At 40.2% G+C, this 21,063-nt stretch overlaps 7 protein-coding genes and 4 long non-coding RNA genes across 13 annotated transcripts; 7 read left to right on the forward strand and 4 right to left on the reverse strand.

The window, feature by feature from the left end:
* Window positions 1-12: 12 nt before the first annotated feature.
* On the forward strand, window positions 13-1,851 carry LOC124205658 (WSC domain-containing protein 1-like). The gene is made up of 6 exons (XM_046603119.1): window positions 13-374; window positions 457-551; window positions 625-677; window positions 795-904; window positions 977-1,413; window positions 1,474-1,851. Exons 1-6 carry the CDS (start codon window positions 126-128, stop codon window positions 1,610-1,612), a joined length of 1,083 nt encoding a protein of 360 aa, XP_046459075.1. The 5' UTR covers window positions 13-125; the 3' UTR covers window positions 1,613-1,851.
* A 779-nt stretch (window positions 1,852-2,630) lies between these two features.
* LOC124203559 lies at window positions 2,631-3,298 on the forward strand. Its single transcript, XM_046600231.1, has 2 exons — window positions 2,631-2,984; window positions 3,065-3,298. Exons 1-2 carry the CDS (start codon window positions 2,646-2,648, stop codon window positions 3,296-3,298), a joined length of 573 nt encoding a protein of 190 aa, XP_046456187.1. The 5' UTR covers window positions 2,631-2,645.
* A 57-nt stretch (window positions 3,299-3,355) lies between these two features.
* Window positions 3,356-3,976, forward strand: LOC124205659. Its single transcript, XM_046603120.1, has 2 exons — window positions 3,356-3,576; window positions 3,678-3,976. The coding sequence occupies exons 1-2, from the start codon at window positions 3,398-3,400 to the stop codon at window positions 3,871-3,873; spliced, it is 375 nt and encodes a 124-aa protein (XP_046459076.1). The 5' UTR covers window positions 3,356-3,397; the 3' UTR covers window positions 3,874-3,976.
* Window positions 3,977-4,046: 70 nt separating this feature from the next.
* Window positions 4,047-7,719, forward strand: LOC124205661. Its single transcript, XR_006879429.1, has 3 exons — window positions 4,047-4,264; window positions 4,730-4,948; window positions 7,683-7,719. It is a non-coding gene; the product is annotated as an uncharacterized LOC124205661 (long non-coding RNA).
* On the reverse strand, window positions 5,934-7,292 carry LOC124205660. The gene is made up of 3 exons (XM_046603121.1): window positions 7,096-7,292; window positions 6,686-7,019; window positions 5,934-6,603 (listed from the first exon to the last, which is right to left on the reverse strand). The coding sequence occupies exons 1-3, from the start codon at window positions 7,255-7,257 to the stop codon at window positions 6,122-6,124; spliced, it is 978 nt and encodes a 325-aa protein (XP_046459077.1). The 5' UTR covers window positions 7,258-7,292; the 3' UTR covers window positions 5,934-6,121.
* A 1,045-nt stretch (window positions 7,720-8,764) lies between the features above and the next one.
* On the reverse strand, window positions 8,765-10,398 carry LOC124205662 (alpha-(1,3)-fucosyltransferase C-like). The gene is made up of 3 exons (XM_046603123.1): window positions 10,176-10,398; window positions 9,313-10,107; window positions 8,765-9,242 (listed from the first exon to the last, which is right to left on the reverse strand). The coding sequence occupies exons 1-3, from the start codon at window positions 10,296-10,298 to the stop codon at window positions 8,946-8,948; spliced, it is 1,215 nt and encodes a 404-aa protein (XP_046459079.1). The 5' UTR covers window positions 10,299-10,398; the 3' UTR covers window positions 8,765-8,945.
* A 1,092-nt stretch (window positions 10,399-11,490) lies between these two features.
* Window positions 11,491-12,838, reverse strand: LOC124205663 (protein Star-like). Its single transcript, XM_046603124.1, has 5 exons — window positions 12,707-12,838; window positions 12,470-12,645; window positions 12,194-12,388; window positions 11,863-12,129; window positions 11,491-11,794 (listed from the first exon to the last, which is right to left on the reverse strand). Exons 1-5 carry the CDS (start codon window positions 12,774-12,776, stop codon window positions 11,624-11,626), a joined length of 879 nt encoding a protein of 292 aa, XP_046459080.1. The 5' UTR covers window positions 12,777-12,838; the 3' UTR covers window positions 11,491-11,623.
* A 462-nt stretch (window positions 12,839-13,300) lies between these two features.
* Window positions 13,301-14,365, forward strand: LOC124205664. The gene is made up of 3 exons (XR_006879430.1): window positions 13,301-13,431; window positions 13,498-13,608; window positions 13,680-14,365. It is a non-coding gene; the product is annotated as an uncharacterized LOC124205664 (long non-coding RNA).
* Window positions 14,366-14,704: 339 nt separating this feature from the next.
* LOC124205665 lies at window positions 14,705-16,125 on the forward strand. Its single transcript, XR_006879431.1, has 2 exons — window positions 14,705-15,063; window positions 15,314-16,125. It is a non-coding gene; the product is annotated as an uncharacterized LOC124205665 (long non-coding RNA).
* Window positions 16,126-16,423: 298 nt separating this feature from the next.
* Window positions 16,424-17,814, reverse strand: LOC124205666. The gene is made up of 3 exons (XM_046603125.1): window positions 17,770-17,814; window positions 17,477-17,706; window positions 16,424-16,665 (listed from the first exon to the last, which is right to left on the reverse strand). Exons 1-3 carry the CDS (start codon window positions 17,797-17,799, stop codon window positions 16,554-16,556), a joined length of 372 nt encoding a protein of 123 aa, XP_046459081.1. The 5' UTR covers window positions 17,800-17,814; the 3' UTR covers window positions 16,424-16,553.
* A 572-nt stretch (window positions 17,815-18,386) lies between these two features.
* On the forward strand, window positions 18,387-20,005 carry LOC124205667. 3 transcript variants are annotated; one of them, XR_006879434.1, is made up of 6 exons: window positions 18,396-18,495; window positions 18,561-18,696; window positions 18,784-18,944; window positions 19,010-19,079; window positions 19,159-19,338; window positions 19,488-20,005. It is a non-coding gene; the product is annotated as an uncharacterized LOC124205667 (long non-coding RNA). The 3 variants fall into 3 exon arrangements; XR_006879433.1 differs by having other exon boundaries at window positions 18,387-18,481; window positions 19,010-19,338; XR_006879432.1 differs by having other exon boundaries at window positions 18,395-18,495; window positions 19,010-19,338.
* The last annotated feature ends 1,058 nt before the right edge of the window (window positions 20,006-21,063 follow it).

The following is a 21,063-nucleotide window of genomic DNA, read 5'->3' on the forward strand; positions in this document are numbered from 1 at the left end:
TTTTCAGGTAGTTCTAATAAGGGAGGTCCTAAGAAAAATCACGTTTTCACTTTTCGTCGGAATTCTGACCAAAGTTTTTTAGTTCTTCGTCCAACTTCCCCGTAGGTGACGACCAAACAGACAAGATGAAGCGTCGCTTGAGAGACTATTACTTCATTTGTTTTTTAACGACAAGTTTGATCTTGATTTCGTTGCATCACTTCAACAACAGCAGTGCAGACAACACGATCAGCATTTGCAAAACAATTTCAGCACAGAGCGACGCTACTAAACGACATCAGGATTGTATTCCGGACTACGACGAAGTCGACCAGGAACTGATGGCCACTTACCCGTGGATTGACGATCCCACCTGCCGACATTTCGCCGTTCAGGTAAAAAGATTATTTCATAGTTCAAACAGATTTATTTGGCGCAATTAATTAAAAATACATTTCTGCACGGTTGGATTAATAGTTTGCGAAGAATAAAACCCGACCGAAATGGGCTTTAACTTCTTTCCCCGGAAGTGGAGTCACTTGGACCCGGCAGTTGATTGAGGGAGTAACGGGGTGAGTTAATATCATTATGTTATTTTTAAAAAAATATTGGACCTCATTGATAGCTGAACCTTGCCAAAATAAGAATTTATACCGGGACCGTCTACGGCAAAGCAGAATCCCCGATCGTCACAACCGGTAAAGCATTTCCAGTTTATTTATTGATAAGCTGTTCAAACAAATGACTGGTTGAATTTGTAGTTATTGTTGTTTGTTTTTGTAGTTATTTAATTAAAAATGTTAATTGGAATGAAGGTCACCACGGGAATGAGGCTGACCTGAATTGCGAATGCACCATTCTCATCAAGGATCACGACGTTGATCTGCCTGATTTCGCCTCCTTCCCAACTATAAGGAACAATCTCGTACGTATTTTTTAAATACCTTTTTTACAATTGTAAACTTAAACTCTTCTTGACGATTATTTTCCTCAACAGGTGAAGGACAACCAAACCAGGAAAGACAGTAAGAAACGAGGTCCCATCAGGAGTTTCCTCTACGACAACCGCGGGATTCTTTTACTTCGCAATCCCATGGACGCGTTATTCACCTTCGCCCATTTTCTGGGATCGTCTGGCAATCACACGGGCGTGGTGTCATCCAGCGATTTCGTGGGGCCCCAATTCGACAATTACGTCGACTACGTGGCCGACACTTGGGCGGATCACGCCGTCGGTTGGATCCAGGACATCCAAAACGGGACCGTCCTCTTCTACGAGCGGCTCCTCCTGGAAGACACTGCGGCCGAATTGAAACGATTGCTGAGTGTCATCCGCTTCAACGATCCTCACCATCAGCCCGTCGATCCGGAGCGGATGCGCTGCACTCTGTTGCACAAGGATCGAGCGGATCGCAAGCGCACCGCAAAACCAGTGTAAGATGACAAATTAAATCTTCTAGTTTATTACATTTATAGACTCGTTTAATTTAATAGGATACCGTTGACGCCCAGTCAGCGGTCCAAGTTGATGTCCGCCATCGAACGAGTTCAGGAGAGTCTACACAAGAAAGGCTGGCCGTTACTTCCAGTTTACCTCTACGATCTACGACACAAGGAGAATCCTGGCGTCTAATAATAACGTGATTTCGATCAACTTTTCCTGCCGCAGCCGGTTTTATTTGAATATCAATTTACATGTTTGTCAGAAAAGGCCTGAGCCCGCAATGATATGATACCAAATCAAAATAAATTTTTGTTTTACTGAAGTGACAGAAGAAAGTCGTTAGACTAGCACGCAGATGTTAGCGATTCAAAAGATAAAAGTTAAAGGACAAATAACGAGTTGAGCCTCTTCTATTAACCTTTGCCTTACCAAAATTGGTCAACAGAATAGGCGGTGGTTGACTTTCTTTTTGGGTGAGCGGTTTGACGAGGCCTTCATCACGATTCCCGAACTTAAAAAGAAAAATAACATATTCCGATACCAAAAAATGAGTATAGGCAAGTATTCCAGGCTGTCATCTCGCATTTGGTTCCTTTCATGCCGTGCACAAGTCACCGAGTCCCGCACTGTCACATCGTTTGAATGAATAACTTTTCACGGCATCAATCAAATCTTTAAATGACGATGTACTTGAGGGGATAAACTTACAGGTGGTGGTTACACTCTGCTGTTTGTCCACCTCAAAGGCTCAAACGCGGAAATGTAAGTTAAAAGTAAAATTGATACAATTTAAAATAAATTTCTTTTCTTATTTTTATTTTTTAGAAACTAGTTTGAATGTCAAGAAAGGACTTGCTGGGCCGTCAACTTGCTGGTGAATCTCTTTCCTACATCAGAGACAGTGCGGCTATAATAAAAAAGAGTCCCACCCCTTAACCATGCGTGTCGTTTTCTCTCGCGTCCTTCTTTTGTCAACCAAGATATTCCCAATCGGTTGGAACTCTTTTCTTTTTTTCTTTTAGAAGTTGATCTACAGAGACCTAGAGGACCACATCTCGTCAGTATTACTTTTCTGTACGGTATTTAATTGTGTATTTCTTTTAACTATTTTGACATAATTAATCTAGATAGAGAACAATGTCGACAACCAGGCAGTCGGTTCGGCTCGGCTTTACTTTGTTAGTCATTACAACATTAGGTACTCTTATTACTGGGCACAATAATGGACGGGCCAATTTTGGAGAGTCAAAGCTTCGGTATCCAGTCGATAGATCCTGCTGACGATTGTGACCGCAACGAAGACGAGTATCTCAACCGACGTTATTTCAGGCTAAGAACCGACGTCGTTAGTTACGACACTCGTGAAACGGACAGCGAGGAACAGACGGCGGCCGGAAATGTCAGCGGAGACGTTCGAACTCGAAGTCACGTCCGGGAATTCAAAAAAGTAGATGCTGTCCGCTGTTTGGATGCGTTGTCCGTCAAAAGAAATAGACGGCCAATGCACATAACTTTCATTGGAGACTCGACTGTCCGCCAACACTTTGTCAGTTTCATTCGGGTTAGTTTCTATTGGTTTCTATTAATCTTTTCGCCTTTTAAATAAGCTTCAATCATCGTTGATTTTATTTATTTGTTTAGTGGATCCCGGATTACGATAGGAAGATTTCGAGAAATTCGACCATGTATGCCGAATATTATTTCCACGAAGACCGGAATATCTCGAGTCCGCTGATGGACGATTTGCTGGTCTCTTTTTACTGGCGTCGTCTCATTAAAGAAGATTTGATCGCCGATTTTAAGCGATGGGCGTCAACTGACGACGACAATCAAGTCCCCGATTTCATCCTTCTCGGAATAGATTTCTCATTATAAATATTTGGGTTGACCTGAGCTCTACTGTATTTTTAATTTCTATCATTAAAAGGAGTGACAGCTCACCACATCGCCGAAAATCGCAATATCACTATCGAAATGTACGAGAAACTTTTGGAAAACGAGTTGATGCCGCTAATCAACAAGAGTCTGAACGCTCATCCTCGCCAAGAAATTATTTGGCTGCAGCAAAGTCCCACGATCCAAACTTTTCGTTCGGGAAGTGTTTATCCCGAATTAATTGCCAAGTACAACCAGAAAATTCGTCGCATTTTCAAGTAATTTTTAATTGTCTACTTCTACCTCTACAATTTGACATACCCATAGAACTACTTGTTTTAAAATGAAATCTACAAATGTCTGTTTGGGATATTGGCAGGAATACGAGAGTGGTTATGTGGGACGCCATTAACGCCGTCGTAGAAGAGTATGTCCGATCCTGCGCCCTGGCCAAATTGGAACGTCGAGACAAGGAGTGGTACTCTAAATGCAACGACTTTATCCATCCGGGATTCAGGGCTCTGTCTATTGGCACTCAGCTCATTATCAATCATCTCTGTGAAAAATCTAGTTGAACGACACTTAACTTCTTATTTTCCACCAATCCGTTTTGTAAATGTATGTGTATTAGCGCGTTCAATAAAGTTGTCGATTTAATTTCTATCGATAATCGATATCTTACCAAACATAGCTAATTTGAATATTAGTGTCGTCTGCTACAGTCTTGTTCTTCACCAGTTTCGAAAAAGAGACCAAGTTTTCCTGCTTCTGCTGCACTTAATCCCACACACAGAAAAAGTTTAAGATTATGAAGAAAATGTGACGGTCACTATTTTGGTAAACGTACGTGGCTGCACGAAAAATTGTTGAACGAATAAAATGACTAAAATGTGGTCGTTCGTCGTGTGGACTCGTGGTGTTGACCAGTGTGGAGGCTCAAGGCTCTCCAACCATGCTGTTTGGCAGGTAAATTAAAGTGAGAATACAAATGCAATGATTTCGAGAGCTTGAATAGAAAAGTCAAACCTGTTTACAAATTGGTGAAATGTTCTAGTTCCTGACTGGCATTTATCATGTAAGCCACCTGTCGATGCTTGGCAGTTTGTGTGCACTGCATAAACTTTTCCTTTGTGCAGATTTGAGGCCAGCCATCGTAATCACAAAATATGAAAGTTTTATTTGTGCTGGCATTTGACCTGTCCTCAGTATTGTCACTAGGATAATGATTTGTGTTACTTTTATTCCTGCGACCTGCTAGATAGATTTTTATGTTGCAGGACCTGCATGAGTTAGTAGTGTATTAAAATGGACACACCTTACATTCTCCCATTTATCAAAAAATTAAGGTTTACCCACTGTCTCATTTTCTGCTTGCCAACAGCATTGTTGTTTATGTCTAAATATTTTTTCGTAACCCATTTTTTATTTTAGATAAACAGCATCCTTTTGGATTGGAGGAACTGCCGATGTCAATCGAGTTACGGATGTCTTCTTCCCCTTCCGTTCAATCTCCTCTGTCCTCGTGTACACCCATGTGAGTGTGGGTGTATTCACGAGTCTGAGGCCCTTTTTTCCTATCCCGCCTGGTGTAATTCAACTTTGATGGTCTAAGCACCTGTGGATACCCGGCCGTATTTCCCAGGCTTTAAGGTAGGACAAACATTGATCTTTGTTATTCTTTTTTGACTACTTGTTGTCGTTGATTATCAATCACTACATATAGTACGGAGTAACGATTATTTCTTCCTGAGCTAGGCTGCGGTTGAATGGTTCTTATCGCCGTTTTTGTTCTCCTCAGTTAGGGCTCATTAAATATTTCATTTGAATAACGACTGTGGATCAGGCCCGTTTTTGTACCTCACGACTCACTGACAGTAAATGTTGATAGGAGGTTACAATAACAATTTTTGTTTTGAATTCTTTTTCCTGGCATTTAACAACCATTCAACTGTTGACGTTGACATTGACATCAACGTAATGTATAAAATCATCACCATTGAGTCATCAAACGATCGTGAATGGCCGACCCTGACACTTGGCATTCATCACCTGACATTAAACTGTAATGTCTTTAATGATTAAAGACCACAAAACGAACGTCATCAAAGTTAAAAGAATCTTCGTTTAATTAACTATTAACACGACATGGTTCAACTCTTTGGTCTCCCAACATTTTGGTCATTTGAAATTGACAGTTTCGTCTTTTTTTGACACCGTGGTGCCGTGCGGGATTTACCGTTAAATTCACCTTTTTAAATTAAAACCAGCTTTTTTTGTGTTTTAAGATGCGGGGAATATTAAGCGATTCAGCGTTTATTTAATAAATGTGAAGTTAAGCTGCGATCGCCAATCAAATTGGATTTTTTTTTTAAATTTTTCTATGGGAAATTTTATCATCAGATCAAATCCCCTGCCCTTGATTTTGCAGATAGACGCGTGAATGTGCGTTCAGCCATGCACAACTATAATGAGAATATAACTGTGAAAAGAGTTTGAAAAAATTTCAAATCATCAATGAATTTTCATTAGATGCAAATGAATTTTCTCACACTTTAGTCCAATCTGCAGTTAGTAAAAATGTGGCAATCAAAATTGGTTTTTTGCTGGTCGCGTCTAGAGTTTTGCAGATACAAACTTGAAATTCGTTTTGTGTATTCAGTAAGTGTAATTACATCTACAGTTTAATTTTGGTAAAGAAATTCTTATTCCTAAATGAATTAGAGTCGAACGAATTTTCTCCCCCCCCCCCTTAAAATTCCCTCCTTCCCCAAAATTGCGTGTCGACGTTAAACAAAATGTTCGTGTCGCCGATAACGTTGAAATTCAAAGGGACGACACAATTTCCTCCTCCAACATGAAACCCGTGAAATGGGTCTGGTGGAAAATGCTGTTGTCATACAAAGACGAGGATGAACCAGGAGAATAATCAATCTGCACCCAAAGTTGATCGCCTTTTTTCAAGTTCAGCGTCGACTGGAGGGTCAACGGACTGAACTGATAAACGGGGCCGTTTTCCTCGTCAACATAACTCGCCCCGATTCGTTTCCCGTTCAAATAAAGCAAAAAATCAAAGAAAACAGCAGATGAAGAACGAAGTTCCGCCACTCCTGCGAAAGAGAAAAAATAAATTCCCGGTGCTGGTGCCGTGAATATCCCCGACGTCAAATTCATGGCGTTTCCCTCGTTTACCCGCGCCAAATCGAACGGAATCGGAGTGAATTCTGTTGTAAACGAAGTATCTCTCGTGACGTAGAAATGGACGGGAGTCGATTTGACGTCGGCGAATCCGATCCATTTCTGGAAACCTTTTCAATCATTTATAGAATTAAAAATATATAATAATTGCAACTGAGTAGGCCCTTAGTCGTAAAAATACAAAACATTTACCTGCATCGCTAGGAAGTTTAGTGAAATCGCAGTAAACGGATTCCATCATCGCCGGTCCCATGACGAAATAAAATCCGTTCAGGGTGTGGCCGATCATTTTGAGATCCGCGCATGAAGACGGCAGTCCGTTGATGGCCACAGCCGATTGATTATCGCTAATTGGGACATAATCGGTTGCCGCTGCTGTGCTTTCATTTTTCTCTCGTAAAAAAGAAGTTAAAAGCGAATCTTGTTGTTCAACTTTGGCCTCCAGTTTTTCAATTTTGACTTCCAGTTGAACATTTCTGGCCTCTAGTTGAATTACTTTCAATGCCAAATCTTGTCTTAGTTCATTCTGTCAAAGAAAACAATAAGTGTTTTGTTTACCCACAGTGAAACTCTGAGTTAAACCCAAACAGTATAGGACTTACATTTAGTTCGAGTTGCGCCTCCAGTTGTGTCACCTTTTCTACAAGTCTCACTTCTAATTCTTGCAATTTATCTTCCAAGGAAAATGGAGTAGGAGCAGAGGAACTAATTGTCCCGCAACTTAAAATTAACATTAAACCAAAAAAGACCGTTAAACGAGCCATTTTTTCTTCGATTCTCTTTGCAACGAAAGCGACACGTAACAATCGACAGAATAACTCACTTTGTAGTTTGAATACCTTTTGTGCGGTGTTATCAATCGCCTATCTTGCAACGAGTCAATAAAAGATAACTACAGATACTTTTGATCCGAGATTTTTATTCTTGAGCAAAAATATTTGTTTTATGATGACTCAAATAGTTACGTCACTATTATAATCTCAGTATCATTGCTTGGGATTTTTATTCCTGCGACCTGCTAGATATTTAAGTGATGCATGACTTGCATAAATGCAGCGCATGCAACCTTAAATTCTGCTGTTTAATTACAATCAAGGTTTACCAATTGTCTAATTTTTCAAATTTTTCTTACTTGTTGTTTATGTCTAAATATTTTTCGTAACCTATTCCTTTATTTTTGAATTTTTAGATAAACAGCATTAGCAGCAACAGCAGTGATTGGAGAAACTACCGATGGCCACGTATCTCTTCTTCCCCTTTCCTTGTATCCCCTCTGTCCTCGTGTACATTCATGTGTGTGTATTCACGAGGACGCCCTTTTCCCTATCCCGCCTGGTGGACTCAACTTTTCAGCGGATATGGATGGATCACTTGTGGATGTCTGGCCGTATTTCCCAGTCATAAAGGTAGGAAAAACATTTATTTCTATTCTCGATTTTGATTATTTAGTTGCGTCGATTGTAAATCATGACATGGTACGATTATTCCTGAGCTAGGCCGTTGAGTGGATCAACTGTTTTCTCTTGCTATATTTATTGACTCAGTCAGGGTTCATTTTGAACTAACTCATTTGTAGAACGACTTCATATCAGAAGCTTGTTTTAAGTATTTTTCAAATTTGATAAATAATCCAATCCGAAAGAGGAACCTGCCGCCACTCCGGCACCTTCTCTTTCCATCTTGTTTTACTCTTTATTATTTTCTTATGGTTTAATATTCTAGATAGTGGAAAAGTGTGAACCTCGTCTGGCCATATCGAACGATATTGTGTTAAAATTTCGCAGCCCCTTTTTTTTAAATCAAACTAGTTTGAATGTCAAGAAAGGACTTGACGTGCAAAGAGAAAGTCGTGAGCGTCGCTGTCAGCGTCGCTGTCGAATCAATGTGTCTCACATCAGATATGGAAATCAAGGGTGACTTGTCTCAAAACGAGTTGGGTTCCTTAACCTATTTAGACCCTCATCACTTTCTCTCTCTTCTTCTTCTTCTTTTTACCGTGTCACCAAAGTTCAGTGTTCCGCTTTGATTGGACTCGTTTTTATTTTAAAGGTCATCAACACGCACATCGAGTAGTAATATCCTCTACACTTTCACCTTGAAAAAAGAGATGGGACGATTATTTGGGCCTCATTATAAATATTATAAATCTAGTCAAACTACTAAGCGCGCCCAATCCTTATTATCTTATTGTAACATAACTGAGGGACGCTGAAGAGAAAACACTGTGGAATAACTAGTAGGGCGATTGTACAATGGACAACACGGATGTTCATGAACGAATGTGTATTTATGCGTTAGCCGCGTATAACGCCCTCAAAATGCACCGGGGATAAGTCGTTCCGTAGTTGCGCAATTCCGGTGAAATGTATTTTTGTTTCTCTGCCGCACTGAATTCTCATTTACAATAAAAATTTGATTTCGTATACAAAATTGATTAATAAGGGCCGTTTAATCAGCTGGGTAAGTTGCAGTTGACTGGATCGTCGACCCACCACTTGAGAATGTCGTCGTAGACGCGCGGCGGGAGTTGGTCGTCATTGGCCAATTGGCAGAGGCGACACCAGCCGCGTTTCTGATACAATTCGACGGTAAAATCCCGTCGCCAGTCAAAGTAGCGGGCGTACAGCGAGTCGGCCTTGTCCAGCAGCAAAAGATAATCGGCGAGTTGTTTGGGCGATGCGAAATCGTTGACGTCGATAAACGAATGGGGCGGGGCGAATTCCGTGTAGTCCACTCCGCCCTTGACAATCTGAAATCATTTTTAAAAATAATTTCGTTAAAAATGGTTCTAATTAAATAAGAATTTCAAATCGACTTACAGGTACTGCATCGTACAATAAGCCGACCATTAGCTTTTCTGTTACGTAATCGGTGCACAGGGAATTCTCGAATCCGATGTAAAACTTGTAATGGTCGCGGACCATTTCCCGGCCGCGGGTCTGATCGGCGCAGCTCAAATTGCCGCACTTGCCGTAAATGTCGACCGGAATGTATCGGATGAGCTCCTTGACGTAATCCTCTCGTCGGCCGGACGTCACGCAATTCGACACGAACCAGGCGGCTAATTTCTTCTTGCTGGAAATATTGACGGGCGGATAATTCCGGCGATGGGGCGTCGGAGCCGATCCAGCTGGGCGAGATTTGGGATAGACGGAAGAGGCCGTGCTGTTTGGGATGGGCACAACTATTCCGTAAGCGTCTCGATTGACAATGTCCGAATCCAGGCGGTACGTCATGGTCCAGTTGAAGAATCCGTAGCGGGTGCGGTTGTATAAAAGCGGAAGCGGGTCCGTGGTGGCCGGCGATTCCATTTCGTAAAAGACGAATCGCTGGTGGGCGAAACGATATGGCGGCAAATCGGTGAGGTTCATTTGCTGGACGGAGAAGATGACGACGTCACTTTGATTGAACAACGTCCGGTCGTTGGTGAGGTAACACGTCGCTGTCGGGCATTTGGCGTCGAGAAACGGTTGCTGTCCAAATCCGAACAGGAAATCTTTGATACCAAAGAAACTGTTCCAGTACAAAATCGTTTTGAGGGCCGGCGGCCCAGCTTCTTCCTCCTCAATGTCGTTGAATGGCATCAATTTCTCCTCCGTTTCAATCACTTTATCCTCCTATACGTCAATTAAATGAAATTGATTATTAATTACGGAAGTTTAAAATAAAACGAGGGTCGTACCTGGTTGAAATCCAGTTGGCGAACGCCGATGACGAAAACAAAACAGAACAAGAGGATCAATAATTTGTGTTTTCTGCGCCATAGGCCCGCCACTAAATGAAATGACGACTCTGACCACTTCATTTTAGTGGAAAATGCTAGAGAATAGGATGTTTTTTTTTTCTTTTCTTTCTTCCAGCTGCAAGAGAAGTTGAATGGACACTGGATTTCAACTCGAATGTGTACAGGCGCGGCTGAAATAAAAGGAGGGCGATGGAAGCTGATTTAATTTGGCTTGACTCGTAGTGTCTTCCATTTTTATCAAAAGGCCTGAAATATTTGATTGTTTTTCACCTCTCGTTTTTGATTCATCGCGTGAAAAACGCAAAGCAGTTAGGAGAATGATTTCAAAAAAGTAATTGAGGAAATGGGGAAGATATTGTCAGGGCACGGTCTATGACGGACATCCGAGTCTAACGAGCGTGTATATACCATTATACCTGCATCCGGAATTGCGCTGATTGATTCCATTCCAATATTATTTCCGGTGATGGACTTGAAAATGTTTTTGAAAATTTCAAATAGCAAATTGCAATTAAGAGCTCTGGGCGATTCAACGCCAATTTGCTTACCATATTTTTTTGAAAAAAACGTGAGGGCTTCGTATCTTTGTCTTTTGATGGAAGCGCTATGACTACCTTTCCTCCCATCCACCGTCACAACCCATATCCATCCAATCCTTTCGGAGAACACATTCCTTTTCAAATTTTCTCCGAAATCGATTACTACCCCCTAGCTCTACACAAGACTACGCCCACCATCTATTTTCCTTGCAATTGAGTACGGCGAAAAAATAGACGGCAGTTGGCCACCTTGACACGTATGTCAAGAATACAACGAAAGGGGTAGGTCAAATGGTCGGGGGGAGTATTTCACTATTTGTATGGCCTTTTCCTGTTATTTCGCAACGGTTTTAACTTTAACCCTTTCCTCATTTAAATTGTGCGCCAAACAATTTATCATGAAATATGTTGAATTAATTGAGACCGGCGAAGAAAGACGGCAGTCGGCAGTAGACGGTAGTAGTTGGTCACCTTGATGGATGTCAAGTACACAATTAAAGGGGCAGATATAACAAGGTCGCTGAGGAGAATTTGTTGGGCGTTTTCCTGTATTTTCGAACGGTTTTATTTTGTACCCTTTTTCTTTGCATGAATAGCAATACCGTGCGCCAAACAGTTTCTAATGTTTTCACGTCTCTTTCAGCGCTTCATTTCACAGGATGCAATAGCTCACACGATTTGGTAAAAATGTAATTTTCTAATATTGCCACAGTAGCTTTGGAAATGGACAAATTTAAAGCGATTTTAGAAGCACAATTAATCGTCAGGTAATATTTTTAAAATAATAGTACATTTCTTTTTTCGTCGCCAATGTCGTAATACAGAAAAGAAAAAAATACCGGTGATCTAAGCCTCGTCCTCAAATATTCTAAAGCCGTAGAGAAAATCTTGAACGAAGACGACTTCACGCGAGTATGGCATTGAAAACATTCCGAATTTGATGAAATTGTTGCCCTCCATCAGTCGGGATATGCCGGGTTCACCTTCAGGAGTGTGATTCCACTCCACTGTTAATGTCTTTATTCACGCACAAATGAGTTTACGTTATAGAAGATAATTCTTTATTTTTATGATCTTGTTTTTACCTGGACGTAAATTTTGTGCCACGGAATAATTTTCAATATTTTGTACTCTGACCCCTCGACGTCGAGACCAAAGTAATCGACGTGGGTCCTGCCAATGGCGAGAAGGATGGAATATAGCGGGAAACATTGAACCTTGTAAATGTCTTTAGTGTCGTTTACAGCCGATCCATCTAGGATTCCCAACATCTCGTTTGATTGCTGATCTTCATTAATTTCCTTTGGCGCAACAACAAAACTCCCTGCCGAGACGGAGCCGTTGTAGGTAACCTAATCAAGACACGCTAATTTTTCAAAAGCCATTTTGATTGCCATATTATAATAAAGGACTTACTTGCATTGGATAAGGTTTCGTGCTAAGACAAACGGGTGAAGTATAAGCTTTGCGATTCCGTCTTATCAGTCGGCTGTAGGCTTGTTTATCAGCTTCTATGAGCAATCCTGTCCAGCCAAGTGATCGTTCCATGTACAAAGTGTTTGATAGGAATTCGCCGTCGTAACCACCGCACTCGATGAAAAAGCCGTTGACCTTAAACGGCAAAAATTAAATCGATTTGATAGCTATGGTAATTGTCTTAATTATCTGAATTAATTATTCTTTGAATCAGACTTTATTCTGCAGTATTCTTAGAATAGCTTTAGATTGGCCGTCGGAAGGATCGATCGTTTCGGGATGGTCCATTTGATACGGGACTCTTTTGGGTGCTGGTGGGCGGAGGTAATTGGTCTGAATTAAATGAACAACACACGGATGATCTTGCTGCAACTGATTTGCGTTAGCGTAGTCTGAAATCGAAATGGGTTTATGTGGTGTGTCACACTGTTACAGGTCATAGCCTCATAATACCTACGGTGCAATCAACCGAGTACTCGTCCACTGGGGCCTTGGACCATTCCTTGCCATAGGTCTCTTCCATTAGATTGTATTTATTTGAAGATGGTTTGTCAGTAGTCTTATTTGTTAGTTTAACGGATTCTGTAAAGCTCTAAGATTTAGGAATATAATTTTATTTCCCCACAAACAGCTAGTGTAACGATTGAAAGGCAGATCTAAACTCTCTTAATTCATTAGTCTTACCTGTTGATGCGAGTCAGACAGCTCATTCTCATCTCTAATTATTTGTTTTTCAGAGTTGAACTCTCTCATGAGACTAAACACATAGTGCAACGACAGCAACAAAGCAAGGGACACTACGAGACGCAGGACGGCTATGAGAGTCGAGGAATGTAAACGCACCATCGTCTCCAATCAAATCGTGATTTGATTTCAAGCAACAGTAATAACGAAATCACAGGTAAGAAAAACCAGTAACACAACACAATTATGACTGATGAATTTTATGTCGCTGCTGTTCGTATCCAAATTATTTCAACTACTGTCACGTATCATTTCTTTTTTTCAGGAAGCCCCCAAGCTAAACATATGGACTTGTCAAAAGTTATGTGAGAAGATGACATTGCTGAAAAGTCAAGTGCGCCTCATCCAGAGTATTTGACTAGGCTATCGCCTGTGAACTGCAGTTGTCGCCGGTTGCTGTGGATACTCAAGGAACATGATAAATGTTTGTTGAGGTGACGAAATAATTACGCCTTCCTTCTGTTTAGTTATACAAGTAGATCTAACGATGATATCGGTAGCCATCAGTTTCAGGCCGAGTCGAGGTTGGACGAAACGCTCGTACTTGATTGCGCTGCATTCTGGGCCCTAATCTTTCAGACCGTTCAACTGTACGAGAGAAGATATACGAGGTGAATTTACATTCTGTACAATTTAACACACACCAAGAAATGCGTAGGAATCATTAGACGTTTTCCGACAGAAAGCAACACCACCAGGTGTGACATTCTTCTGTGTACCGTGTACCGTGGGGAAAATAACACGAGCGAAAACTGCTGGTGGCGCGTAATGCAGAGAGGAATTTTGTTGAACATGCGCGCTGCGTATAGTAATTCAAAGGACACTGGTTCAAAAGGTACGAATAAGACAATATAGTCTATTCAAAGCGGGACGAGTAAATTTAGACACGATTATACCGAAGCATTTCTGTTATTAGAAAACACGCTCAACTGTGGTTTAATAAGTTGCTGATGTCTATTACAATTAAACTTGCTGTTGTGTTTTGCGACTGTTGACTCGGGAATAATTAATTATCCAATTGTCCCCATTTGAATAAGAGGTTGACACGGCCGTGTATAGTAAAGATCACATATTCCTCGATCTCGTTCGCTTTTTCATGTGTCACAGAGTGCAGAGTGCTAAGGTATAACTTTAATTTGAGCTAAATCTAAATGAAAAGGCTAAAAAAAAGCCCTTCGGGTACCTTCTACCTTGCTAACGCAGGAATCCGTTCCCTCCAGTCGTCCGTGGATGCTAAGGGCTATCACTAGATGGCTCAAAGTCCACCTTATTTTATACCATTTTATACATTAAACTAGTTTTTATTATTTTTTAAAAATGTACAAAAAATTCAATAAACAGAGCGTCCGGTTCAAGACGGTTTTTCTTCTGTACGAGTTTAAACGCAACTGTTATACCACCGCTGCGGCAATGAGACAAAATGCGATGGTTTAGTTTAGCGGAAATCTGCGTCAGTGATCAGCAGATTTTCGCAAAACTTAACTTAAAAAATTCTTTGTATGCGACAGTAGAACTCCAAAGACAAAAGAAGTTCTACTGTCGGGCACTGGAGTTCTATTGTCGGGTATTTTTAATAATATTTAAAAAAGGAGTTCTTATGTCTTTGGAGTTCTACTGTCGTTGGAGTTCTACAGCTGTCGCATACAAAGTCATTTTCAACAATTATTTAAAATATTGGGGTTCTATTGTCGGTGGAGTTCTTCTGTCTTTGGAGTTCTGCGGTCGCCAAGCCGATGGTTTAGCCTTCAGGTATAAAATTTTCAGATGTTGAGTCCTCAGAGTTGACATTTCACAATGTAGGCTTTAAATTATTTGTCAACTTGATTGTATTTGCAATTCTCAAATAACTTTCAGTTTTGTTACAACACGAAGGTAAAGGATTTGATTGCTTTGCATTTGCCGCCTGATACAGGCGATTGTATAGCATCTAGCGGAGAAATTCTTTACTGCCTATCTGCCATTGCCATTCATCGTCTGCTACTACGTAACTTTTCATTTCTCACGTGGTCGGAGTGGAGACGGTTGCTTGGTCGCCATTTTCCTACATTTTGGATATTCCTTGTCTAGTTGGTTATCTCTCTTCTAATTATGCTACTAAGTATTGTTTCATATATTTTGTAGTCATTTCGTTTTCATTAAACATTCCTCACTGTCAAACTAACAATATTTGTTCTTGTCCAGCCCAGCTTGTCATTCATTGCTCAAAGTAACTTTCATATTGAAATTTTCCAAAAATAGTTTTGTTCTGGTTTCATTTAAGTAAGAATAGTTAATGAACCTAAACATTAATTGTGTTAATCTTTCTATGTTATTCAGATTTCCTGACTTCAGGAGACGGTGAGATGTTAAGAGTTCTGCCAGATTGACCAGGACTCGTGTTCATCACCAAATTATTTCATGTAGTAGGCTAATTTACCTGTTAAGTGTTAAGTGAACACTAAGATTATATTGTGATTCCTTTTACTAATAAGTTGAGACATCACAATCTTCGTAAAAGGTTTTTTTGTGTTAGGATTCATTTTTGACAGGAAAATTACTTTGGATTCTTTAATTTTATTTCTGAGGGTGGACGAGGTGGCAAGATTCAAAGTTAACTGTAAATTCCTTGACCCTTGTTCTGTGGCGTTGGAGGACAACGTCATTTTGAGATGACAGAATTTTCGAGTATTGTACATTACGTTTGTTCATGTTCCCAGAAAATTGACTCGTTTTATGCCATGTCAATCGATTTCGTAATGAATGGTCTCAATTAGATATTGTTTTTTATTAGCTTGACTTTACTTCTCCCCGAGATTAGTTGCTCCTGACTAGTAATTGCTATTTTCCGTATCGACTTCTTCCTAATAGTAATTGCCACAATCTTCTCCTGACTGAATGTCTTGGATGCAGTTCTATCACGGCCATGTTAACAGTTTGACTGATTGGCGATTTCACGTAGTCATACAAATAACACAGATTGGAATAAATTTTGTTCTTTTATTTGAAGACATTTCTGAAAAGATTTTCCGAACATCAACCAGCTCTTTCTCATGCTAAATAAACTATGTATATTCGTTTACGATATGTATTGTGTATCTAAAGTATTGATTCTTAAAGTTGGGATGTGTAATTAAAAACAGAAATAAATAGTTGGAATTGCATTTATTTTCCCACCTCCGCCCACAATTCCTCCACTTTTCATACAATATACATACATACATACAAACATTCATACACTTAAGTTAACCCGTTGGCTGCCACGCCATACAACCCGTAGGTTGCTCTCTACTTCTCTACACGCCATGTCTGAAGGATCCATGACCAAGGTGGGACTTGCCATTGCTGACAAGTCCGGGCTGACACGGTGACAGGAGAAGATGGAATGCACAACCTCTAGAATCCATCACCGTATCGACAAGGGGGAAGTCCCTATGGTGCATTGCCTAACAGGGCCTTTCGGCCAAATCTGGGGCTGGTGCGACTGTCCGACCCCGCGGCATGTAAACCACGAGACCGAACAGCGCGGGCCCGTGCTACAGAGCTAACATGGGGGAACAGAGGCGTGGCAGCCAACGGGTTAACTAACACAAAACATATTACCAACAACAAATGATGATCCGCGCCGACATTTTTGAAATACCGGCGACCTTTTGGTGTCGGTCTTCTCAACGTCTCCTCTGCATATAAACCTGAAAAACAAAACAATACTTATTAAATGACATGGCAATTAAAGTTACACTTGGTGCAAAGATCAGTTTTTTTTCTCTAAACTCAAACAGCGCACTAATATTTGATTAAAATCTGGCTGACAATATCGAGAAATGTACGCAGAACAAAGCTCACTTGTTAGTTTCATGCAAATTTTCCGGAACTATACCGGAAGTAAGCGATAGCGACTTAACCATTGAGCTCCCGTAAAAATAAACCAGATATTCGTGATCTCCATGAAATTTGAGGTCGATTAGATGTGATTCAAACGAAATCCAAAATTTGGCCAAAATCGTGAATTTTCCTGAACTATAGTTCAGGAAAATTCTCGAAACCGGAAGTACGCGTACGACCAAAAACGAACATGAACTTTACCACAAATTTTACGAGGATCACGAATATGTGGTTCTTTTGTGCGTAGAATGAAAATTTACTGAACTACTGACTGAAATGAGAAAACCGGAAGTAGAAAAAAAGACACATTATTAAAAATCTAACAAGTGAGCTTTGTTGGAGGAATAGTTATCGTCAGTTTTCACTAAAAAATTTCCACACAACAGCTGCCGATAAATTTTTAAAGAGATTTGCAAAGTAACTGAAACTGACTGTTTTGACAGCTGAAAATGATCGAAAAGCCATCTAGCTTTTGAAAAAAGAAACGTCTAAGTAACACACTAACACTTCTTTTACGCGCAAGAAGGGCCTGATTTTGGAATTATTACAGAGACAGAGAGTTTAACGCAAATAGATTACTAGTAGATAATGTACGAAAATAAGTCAATTGTCCGGTACCTGGCCATAATCCCTTGGTGAGTGACTGCAGGTGTGTCACAGCAACTGAAGTGATCCAACTCGCCAGTGAAGCAAGAAAAGTTGTGTAGCAGCACAAGAAGCGCTGAAGCAGTGAAGCTGGATGAGCGTACGTCTTGAAGATAAGGATGGAGCAGAACGTTGGTGGAAGTCCCTCTTCTGTCATGGACAAAATCCAGCATTGACTCAAGTCCGTGGGGATCTTGCGTGCTCTGTAAAAAAAATGTGTTACATTAATGAAAATATAAAAATTTCAAAAGCATATCAATCTTTACCTTTTCTAAGAAGCACACTGAAATGTTCATGTTGAAAACTTGTAATAATTGAATTACAGCAACCAACTGCATTGGTAAATTTCCTGATGCTAAAGAAAGGGTTATGAACTATTGTGTAGCGTGGCGATAGGTGATATCGATGCTTACCTTTATCATATGGGTGATCTAATAAGGCATTTGACGTAGTGTGGTTGGTGTGGTAGCAGTAATGGGAAAATACCTTATACCCGCACATTTATATTCCACTATATGTGTGCTTCAAACATGGGTTTTAGGCTTTTGACAGCATGGGGATCTAATGGATGGAAAGTGACCGAGTGCTAGAAGTCAACTTGTTGGGATGGCTGACAGTAGCTAATAAGCTATGCATCTAATATTTGAAGAAATAAGTGGTATAACATGAAAATAAGGAAACTAGTTCAAGATAAACCTACACAAGATACGAAGATCCATTTGGTATTTGAAATCACATGAATATAATTATAATTAGCAACAATTTGTTTTGTTTCGCCCATTTTTTCGTCGCGTTTCATGACATGGGGACGTAAACAACAAGAGCGACAGTGGCGACATCTAGTAATGAGTTTTGAATCTTGTGTTAGTTGCACAATCACAGTAGCGTGAGTGCGTGACATTAACAGGCCGAGTCGTAACTTTCAAAAGTTCCTTCAAAACAAATTAAAACGTTAAACAACGGAGATCGGATTATGAGGTTACTGTTTTTAAGTAATAGATAACACAATCCTTAGCTAATGATTCTTACTGCATTCTTTACTAAATGTTTTCAATAGTTTCAGGTGAAGTTTTCGTGTACCTGGCCCAGACCTGGCCAACTAGGTGCTTGTGACAATAGAAATAAAATTGTCTAATCCAATACTGCAAGTTCGCAAGCTATGTCTTCTGAAGCTAAACAATTTCTGTTGCAAGGTAGTTATTGTACCAAAATTTATCGTCTGGTGTTCTTTCTCTGTTCTTAAAGGTTTATAATGTTCACATGAACTTTTCCCTGTCAAGATTTTGTAAATCTTTAAGATATTGATGCCTTCGCCAGATCCAATTCTTTGCTGCTATCTATTTTGCGGCACCACAGCAAGAAAATTCTGCCACTTAAGATTTTGTGGTAAACGCCACCTAGTTCTAATTTAGGAGGACAATGTCTGATTGATAGATTCGAGGTATTGCTTTCTGTCACTACAATATGGTTTGAAAATTGAAATAATTAAACATAATCTCCTTTCAGGTTAATCCCTCTCCTCTGTTTTGGAAACCTACAAGAGATTACTGGAATTGAAGACTGACAATTTGTGAAGGTGTAGATAAATAAAAAAGTGTATATCTGCTATCTGGGCTCTTTTCTGTGGCCCGTTTCCCTAACTAACCACTAACCAGGTCAATCACCCCCTGTGATAACCAGGAGGATGAGGAGGGCTCTGGTCGAACGGGGACTTGGAAGGCGGATGATCTGAGAAAAACTTTTGGAGGGTCATGAGTCTATCCGGAAATCCTGCTATGACTAATCGCTCCCTAGTAAAACTGGCCTCGTACTCTTCTCTCTTCTTCACCGGCCAGGTAATCTCACTGGTTGCAGACAATCAAGGCAGTATCAGATAATGTTTTCAGGGTTAACTCTTGAAAACAACATTAAGTGACGTTAATTTGTCTTTTCAAAGAGCATTTCCATTGATGCTGAAGATTAATTCATTTTATTTTGATTCTAGGTGTTGTTTATGTTCGCGTAGTTGCTGTCCGCTGTGGTACGTTGTTGCAGCCTATGCTGGTGAAAGCTCTTATTGCATGAAGTGAAACTGGCTGTTCCTTGGTCCTGCTGTCATATTATGGAAATTGCATCATTATTTTGTTAAATTGTCCTTGTGTCTTAGTGTACCGCTTATGTGATAAGAAGGGACAAAAGCAGATATATGGGGATGTTTTATGTCAAACAAATAATAAACATGTTTTCGGGATTGGGATAGGAAAGTGGAGGATGTTGGAGGGGGAGGACATTTCAAGTATGGACAAATTTAATTAATCTGTAACCATACAAACATTTACCCACTAATTAATCTCCAAACCCCACAAACTTATACCTTCTTATCTTCAAACCCCATAAACATAAACCTAACAAACACTAAACCCTAAAAAAATCTAACTTACACCCTAAACCCCATTAACCAATGTTAAATCTTAACATTGTAATGTGTAATTATATGTAATAAAAAATTTTATTAAGTACAAATTTTCGTTATTTTTTGGCAATGTATTATAAATTTACTTAACAGAGCGTCCGGTTCAAGACGGTTTACTACTGCACGAGTTTAAACGCAACCCGCCACCACCGCTGCGGCAATGAGACAAAAAGCGATGGTTTAGTTTTGCGGAAATCTGCGTCGTCTTTGTAACTTGACTGACGGAGATTTCCACAAAAAATAAACCATGGCTATTTGTTTCATTGGGTAGTGGATGCATTGTTTTAACTCGCACATGCTGTTATAGGACATGTCTACGGCCCCCAGAGATATTTATCTGGACCGAGAAGAAGAGAGAAGTACGAGGCAAGTTTTACCGGGGAGATGTAGTCATACTAGGCTTCCGGGTTAGACTCATGACCCTCCAAAAGTTTTCATCGGATCATGCGCCTTCCAAGTCCCCGTTCGACCAGAGCCCTCCCCTCCTCCTGGTTTCACAGCGGGTGAGTGACCACCGGCGGGCGTTGGTTAGTGGTTAGTTAGGGAAACGGGGCCACAGAAAAGAAGGGAGCCCAGATATGCACTTGTAATTTAGCAAACTACACAATTTATCGGTCTTGAATTACAGCATTCTCTCGTCGGTTTTCACCAATGGTCCACGAAGGAGTTACCCTGTAATCAGAATGAACATTTATTTGGATGACAGTAATATTCAAACAAGATTTTAGCAACAGAAAGCAATACCTCAAATCAAGAGGGTTGTGTAAGGAAGTAAACAGGGAGATTCAAGGGTAGCAGCCAACGGGTTAGCAAACAAGGAATCTTGTTGACTGTATATAGTCCTTGTCCTTTTTCTTGAATGGACATGACTTTTCTTAAAGCCCGTCATGCCAATTTAGAAACCTGTAATTTAGAACCAAATAAAAAAATTAGCCACCTTGTTTATAATTTGTTGCATCAATGTGCTTGAAATCTATGATCTAAAAGAATTATTAAACAGTTATCAGTATACACTCGAAATCGTCTCTTAAACAAAAGATAGACACTAGTGCATATCAACACTTTAAATACATATTAGACTGCATCAGAGAAAGTTCAGTGACATGAT

The sequence above is a fragment of the Daphnia pulex genome, chromosome 10, assembly GCF_021134715.1.
Source record: "Daphnia pulex isolate KAP4 chromosome 10, ASM2113471v1".
Lineage (NCBI taxonomy): Eukaryota > Metazoa > Arthropoda > Branchiopoda > Diplostraca > Daphniidae > Daphnia > Daphnia pulex.